The sequence below is a fragment of the Zingiber officinale genome, chromosome 6B, assembly GCF_018446385.1.
Source record: "Zingiber officinale cultivar Zhangliang chromosome 6B, Zo_v1.1, whole genome shotgun sequence".
Lineage (NCBI taxonomy): Eukaryota > Viridiplantae > Streptophyta > Magnoliopsida > Zingiberales > Zingiberaceae > Zingiber > Zingiber officinale.
Genome location: NC_055996.1, coordinates 66410504 through 66418063, shown reverse-complemented (window position 1 = coordinate 66418063; position 7560 = coordinate 66410504). Strand labels below are relative to the sequence as shown.

The following is a 7560-nucleotide window of genomic DNA, read 5'->3' as shown; positions in this document are numbered from 1 at the left end:
TTCCTTAGGAGGAAGTGGAGACTTTAAATCATCATACATAGTCGATCTGGGATCTTAGGGAGTGACCCGGTCGGGCTTCCTTAGGAGGAACCAGATATTTTAAACCTCTACAGTCAATTGGGGATCTTAAGGAATGACCCATTCGAGATTCCTTAGGAGGAACTGGAGACTTTAAACCATCATACACAGTCGATCGGGGATCTCAGGGAGTGACCCGTTCGAGCTTCCTTAGGAGGAACCGGAGACTTTAAACCATCATACACAATTGATCGGGGATCTTACGCAGTGACCCTGTTGGGCTTCCTTAGGAGGAACCGAACAATTTAAATCATCATACACAGTCGATCGGGGATCTTAGGGAGTGACCCGTTCGGACTTCCTTATTAGAATCTGAGACTTTAAACCATCATACACAGTCGAACGGGGATCTTAGGGAGTGACCTAGTCGGGTTTTCTTAGGAGGATCCAAAGATTTAAAACCTCTACAATTGATCAGGGATCTTAAGGAGTGATTCATTCGGGTTTTCATAGGAGGAACCAGAGACTTTAAACCTCTATAGTCGATCGGGGATCTTAAGAAGTGACTCGTTCGGACTTCCTTAAAAGGAACCAGAGACTTTTAATCTCTACAGTCGATTGGGGATCTTAAGAAGTGATCCATTCGGGCTTTCAATTTGAATTAAAAGTTCTACTTCTTCATCTAAAAGAACATCAACATATACCTTAACTGGGGAAACGGTAGATGCGAGAGAGGAGGTTGTTGGTGCTGCCGATGAGGAGGTCGAAGGAGACGACATCGTTGACTGGGAGGTGTTGGCGGGGACCTTGTGGTCAAGGAATTCAGCGAGGTGGCGATCGAAGGTGTCGTCCAAGCAGTAGAGTATGTTGTAGACCAGATTGAAGTTGGAGATTAGAACCCAAGTGTGGAGGGGAACCACCATCTGCCGCGCATCAACGAAAAAGTTGTATGCCTTCCTGCGTTCGATTAATAGCAAAAAACAAAGATGGAGACAACAAGCGAGAATTTGTTTCTCAATCTTGAATAATGCCAAAGGATTCAAACTTTTCTGTGACTTCTTTTGAGCGAATCAGAGACCGACAAGTTTTCTTCTCTTTGGAATAAACGAACTGGTTGAGAAACCCATCAGGCAAATGTGGAAGGGAACGGACAGGAACCAAGCAATAAAGAAAACGAATAAAAATAACCAAAGCTCCCATCTTTGATAGTTTAAATGAACGTAGAAATCAAAATAAAGTCCCCAAATAGACCGAAAGCTATAACTGTCAATTTGGGTTGGGTCCGTCGGATTGGTCCGTCCCATCAAACAATTTAAATGGGTTAGGTTGAAATTTTATCAACCTAAGCCCGCCACGGGCCGACCCGCCTAGGCCCGCGACCCGCACGGGTCGGCCCGCGATGGGCTTGGGTTGACCCGCGGGTTGAGAAACACATGTAAACTAAATTTTTTTGCCAATTTATTATCTTTTTTTTTTATTATTTTGAAATAAAAATAATATTTTTTATCTCACATATCTACTCATTTGTGTTCAAATTATATGTAAAATACATGTTTATGGATACATTTGGTTGATGAAATATTTCCGAAGTAAAACATTGAAAATATAAAATATTTTTTAATTTTTTTTAAAAAAATGATAGGCCCGCGGGTTGGCTCGCCAAACCCACAACCCGCCTTAGATTGGGTTGGGTTGAAAATTTCCTAACCTGCCAAGTTGACGGGTCGGCCCGCCCCGCCCTGCCAAATGGTTGACCCGTCACAGGCCAACTCGTCCCATCATGGATTGACCCGTTTGACCGCTCTACCGAAAGCAGCAAAACCACCGCATCAACATAAGAAAAAGCATGAGCACCGCAGTGAATCCACCAAAGCGCATTTAACAAAATTCAAAGTGACGAATGGGATAGATTGTCCATACCTTCGACTCGCTGGTGTTCACCGCGTTGCTTCTCGCCATCGCACTTGGAAAAGCCACACCACCACCAAGAATCGGCAATTGAATTTGAAAAGCTCAAAGAAGTCAAAAAAAAAAAAAAAAAAAAAAAAAAAAAAAAAAAAAAAAAATCTGCCTTTTTCCACTTGGAAGACCAAATCGGGAAAATAATCACTCATAAATCGGCAACTCCCACTCCGAAAGAACCCTCCTTTCCACTATTTCCTTTGCGGTGATGCAGCCAACAACCTTCAAAACCCTAAATCTTGCATGGCAAAGCAAGAAAGGCAAGAGATGCGTTAAGTTTCACATAACTCAAATCATTGGAAGTCCAAATAAATTGTATGTAGAACTCAGCATTGGATTGACTCACTAGGGATTTGACATCGGGTCCTTTAGACCTATCGAATCTTCCTACCTAGTTTTCATGATCTGCAAAAATTTTCCTTACCCAGTCGCAACTAGGATTTCCCTTTCCTGACCGCAGTTAGGACTAGTCACTCGGTATGTTTCTCATCCTACCCTTGCTAGTCATCTGATCATTCTTGACCTAACTGGACTCCATTAAATATATTGTTAAACAAATATAAAAACTCTAGAGGTTGATTTCACTAACACACCTTGATTATTGTATCAAGATGAGAACATTTGTGAATTGATAATGATTAAAATAAATGAATCCACCATTTATTTAACTTTCTAAAAGCTAGATTAGAATTTATAAGTTGAATTCATGATTAGGCATTGGGAATATCTAGATTAAAAATTGGTACGATGTTAACTTTGAGAAAAAATATGCACTCTTTATTGGTAAAGAGAAAGACTTCGAAGCATGTGATTTATACCACATGTAGTATAGCGACAATAAGTGTATAGGTGAATGGATTTCTGCTTCTCTACTATATATGTAAGACCTTCGAGATTATAAGTTAATTTCAGTTTTAACCTAAGTGACTATTTAGTTCTCTACTTGAAGTTCTAATATGTGCTGCTACTTTAGCATATATCCTATTGACTATGAATAATTCGGTTTATAGAACATATCTAGGAAAGTAACTGATTAAAATAAATATATTTTAGCTAAAAAGGAAGATTAAAGTAAATTTACATCTTTGACATTTATTTACTGATCGACTAATTATATTTTTTTTTATTGAGTATTTAAATGTGATTATGAATAATTGTATTGATTGGAGATATTGAACATGCTTTCGACATATTAGTCATTATAAGCAATTGAAGATGTTCATATTAATGTAAATAATTTAATCTGTGGTAAAGATAAGATATTGATGTCTCTTATTCATTTGATAGAGCAATTAAGTTAAGTGTAACAACTTTTTTAGCAGTAATTGCTTAGTGTACTTGTTGTGGCACAAATAATTTTCCTTTAATTATGAATTGAATGTTCTTATATGATCTTTATGAGTAGATGACCTTTATGAATTGACTTAGACGAGTGGAAGATGTTGAATGTGTTCAATTACTGCAATGTCATTGAGAGAGTGAGCATTACTTATCCATTCCTCTTCCAGAATAATGTTTAGTCATTGCACATGTTACTAAGAGAGTGAGAGTAACGCCCACTCCTCTTTGTATATATTTGTCCCATGGAAATCAGAGAAGGAATTGGCAAGAGGTGTTGTGCGAAAGGTTTGCATCTGAAGGGGTTGCATGTCTTGGTAAAACCTCTGCTAAAAAGGAACATTCAATGACAAGAGGGATTTGGTTTGTGAACTAACAAGGGAGGTTTAATCTTGTGATCACTCTTCCAATAACAAGCATGAAGAGATTGTGATATCTGTCGTCGTCCACCCCACTGTAAGTGTTTATAGTTTATAGATTTTGTTTCTATATTTCCTTCCATAGAAAGCCAACATAATCGGCCATACCTCCCTCGAACTTAGACAAGTCTCACGATCGAGCTTCTTTTCCCCTTAGGGGGTCGACTCGACCTTAATTACCTCTCTCAGACTTAGGCAAGTCTCAAGATCAAACTTATTTTCCATTTATGGGGAACATCCTCTCCCAAACTTAGGCTGTTCTCGAAATCGAGCATTATTTTCCCCATTACAATAAGGGGTTAACTAGCCTTCTTCTCTCACAAACAATTGTGGATTGCATCGAAGTCTCAAAATTGACTTAATTATTTAGTATCCCAAACAATTAAGGGTTGCCTTACCATCTCAAGATCATCTTGATTATTTTCTTGAGCATTTTTTCCCCCCTACAATAAGTGGTTAACTAGCCTTCTTCTCTCACAAACAAATGCGGATTGCACTGGAGTCTCAAGATGGACTTATTATTTTGTATCCCAAACAATTATGGGTTGCCTTACCGTCTCAGGATCATCTTGATTACTTTTTCCCTAACTTTGTGAATCTATTTGAGTTACAAGAATGAGCTTGGTCTTCTATTATTTTATTCCCAACTAAGTTGATCTAACTGAGTCATGAGATTGAGTATGGTCTTCTCTCCTCGGCTCTATTGATATATCCGAGGCACACGGGATAGAGTCTAGTCTTTTATTATTCTTTTCTCGACTTTGGCGATCTATCCAAGTCATGGAATTGAGCATGATCTATCTTCTATTATTCTTTCCTTGAATTCGCCAATTTATCTAAGTTATGAGATTGAATTTGGTCTTCTATTATTCCAATGGCCCGTTAGATTTTACAATAATAATCTTTTATTAATATTAAAGTAAATGGAATGAGTAAGAGGAACTTGGTAATCAACCCTAGCCTTACTTTCTTAATCCTCTATGTTTTTTCATTACTATTTTAATTTTATCTTTCAAAATCCCATGATAACTTAAACATCCTTCACTCCCAACGCCCATTGATATGATTTAATCCATGCAGGTCGATCTGGCCAAAACACGGAAGGAAACTTCATCAGGTATTTTCAATGAGTAGGAGATTTCTGCCACATCAAAACTAAACTACGAGCTAGAAATAATTTTCATTTATTTTGTTACAATTCAAATTCAATAATTAGATATGTTCTAATGATGAGAAATTGAACCTTGAGATTTCAGTAGACCACAACGCCACAAAATTATTCAAATCAAAGAAGCTAAAGTGGATAGCTGAAAAGAACACATCAAGCCAAATGATTTGGATCAGAATTTCGGTGGCTCCCATCCTCCCGGGCCACCATAGATGAAACCAGAATCCACATTATATATGCCTTCGTAGAAGGGTTTGCCAATATCAAGGAATGTTTCTGCATGCTGGACGTTTGACGGGTATGGATCAAGCCCCCCATTCAAAACGCTGATCTTCTTAAAAGATGCTCCACCCAGTTCCCCATTGCCCGTAGGAGGACTAGGCTGATCCGTAGGAGAGCTAGCTGTCGCACTCAATTGAATCCTAGAAGAATCTGCCATGTTGGTCAAGATCTCCTTTGGCCAATAGCCAATCGGTTCTTGGTCATTGAACAGCATCCAGTTCGACGTTTTTCGATCCTAGAAATAACATGCCGACCTTTATTTTCAAACCATCAAAACCAAAAAAATAAATTGACAGTTGAGCTTCTGTTACCCTATAAATACTGAGAGCCAAATTTCTTAGGGTGTAAACTAGGCCTGGTGTCAACCTTTCACTTGTTTGGACGAAACCAGAACAACGGATGTTGAAGCAACCAGAATTTTGATACCCATCTGACTAAAAACAAAATCCAGTTATGAACATGAACTATAGTAAATCGATGAAGACTACAATATTCCAAAACTCACAGTCCAATAAGTGAAGAAGTGAGTAAAGTTATCTCCCTCAACTTCATGATGAACCTACACAAGAGATAGAAGAAGCAGTGATTAGTTGAATGCAACAACAACCCATGTGCATTGACTATTTGCGATTAATACTGACATGAAATCCGGCTTGTAAGACGTTGTGGAATGTCAGAGGGCCTCTTTCTCCTTTACTGATAATCATTTGTGTTGCGCTTGTTTGACTATCCAATATACCGGTAAGTTGATAAACATCCAAATCAGCTGATATTCCATAGAACTTCTCTGGTCTATTCCAAGACGAAAATGACACTCCAACAGTCTGCAAATTCATATGTATAAATTCAGAATAGAATATTTAAACCCTTGCAAATGTATAGTTGTATATATATATATACTTACATAAGCTTGAACAGAAACAGTGTCCTCTTGCAGACCTATGCGTTTGGTTCGTTGGATTTGCTTTGCTCTGATCAAATCTTCTCTTGTAGTTCTTCTGATAAGGACAGTGCCCTGAGGACAACGTCTAGGCAGCTTTACAGTCTCAGAGGATAGATGCTTGTTCATGCTCTTCGGAAATGACGTAGATTTAATCTGTGTGATTAATTGTTCATAGTCAAATGCATATTGTGAGCACTGATGAAGATATAATATATAATTGAAATTGTTTTACTTACTTGAAGAGTGTGGTTCTTAAGCAAAGGATGATCGAAAGCTGGTTGTTTGTAAATATCCACACAGTCAAATGTGATTCCATACTCATCCTGTATCATTAATTTTTAAAAATAATAAAAAAATATTTATAGGAAAAATTAAAAATATTTAAATATGAGAAGATGGTGTGGCATGCCTTGAAAGATTTGACATAAGGCTTGTTGAGGGATTTGAGTTGTGTTTGCAATTCTTTCTCTTCTGCTTCAGACAAATACCTTGCAGTATGATCTGCAGCAACTGAGTGATACAGAAGAGCACAGAGAGTGAATAAAACTAGTGCTTGCGATCCTTCCATGTGACCCATCTTCTCTTGAATTAAACAAATCCACATACGCTTATAAAGCGGAATAAATTCTTCTAAAAAGGAATGTTAATAAATACAAATAGTTAGGAAAAAAAGGTGAAATAGCAGGTTTGGAGATGATTAGAACTAAAATGGGATTTTATTCATGATTAGCTGGTTTATGCGATGTGTAATTAATATTCAAGATATGCAATTTATGAATAATTTAAGCCAATTTAATTATCTTCTTAAAAATGCCTGTCAAAGGTGAAAACAATTATTTTGACTGCAATGGAAAATTTAAATTAGTGGAAAAAAGTACTAATTTGAGGATTTCGGAGAGACTTGTTGTTAAATATAATATGTTAAATTATATAAATAGTGGTATTACTGGAATCTAAATAATTATCAATTATAAGAATCTATTTATTCTTTGTAATTTTTTTAATAAAAAACTGTATTCATTTAACAAACTCAAATGATTAATAAATATTGATGGACTTTTTTTTTTTTTGCATATCCTTAAAAGAAATATTTTCAAAAATTAAGAATTCAAAGTGTAAAATCATTTTCTCTCAAGTATTTTTTTAACAAAGAAATACCATTATTGGGCATCATCTAATTGCTTGCGTCAATAGGTATAGTTAAGTAGTGAAAGAAATTATAATTAATTTCTTAATCAAATTTTTTTTATCATTTATTAAAAATACATGAGTTGTAAATTTAAGAATATTCCCTCTAATTCCTTAGGCCTTCAAAAGGTGCAGAGGAAGGACCATCCCCAAGGGTACCTTGAACTTGCGCAGATGTAGGCAGATCACACTATAGCATTAGGGCCAAAAAATCAAGGAAGAAGTCTCTAATATAGGTTCTC

General features: G+C 36.7%; 1 protein-coding gene across 1 annotated transcript; it reads right to left on the bottom strand.

The window, feature by feature from the left end:
- Positions 1-5077: 5077 nt before the first annotated feature.
- Positions 5078-6707, bottom strand: LOC121991068. Its single transcript, XM_042545095.1, has 7 exons — positions 6540-6707; positions 6367-6453; positions 6092-6283; positions 5829-6011; positions 5693-5746; positions 5499-5621; positions 5078-5422 (listed from the first exon to the last, which is right to left on the bottom strand). Exons 1-7 carry the CDS (start codon positions 6705-6707, stop codon positions 5078-5080), a joined length of 1152 nt encoding a protein of 383 aa, XP_042401029.1.
- Between the last annotated feature and the right edge of the window lie 853 nt (positions 6708-7560).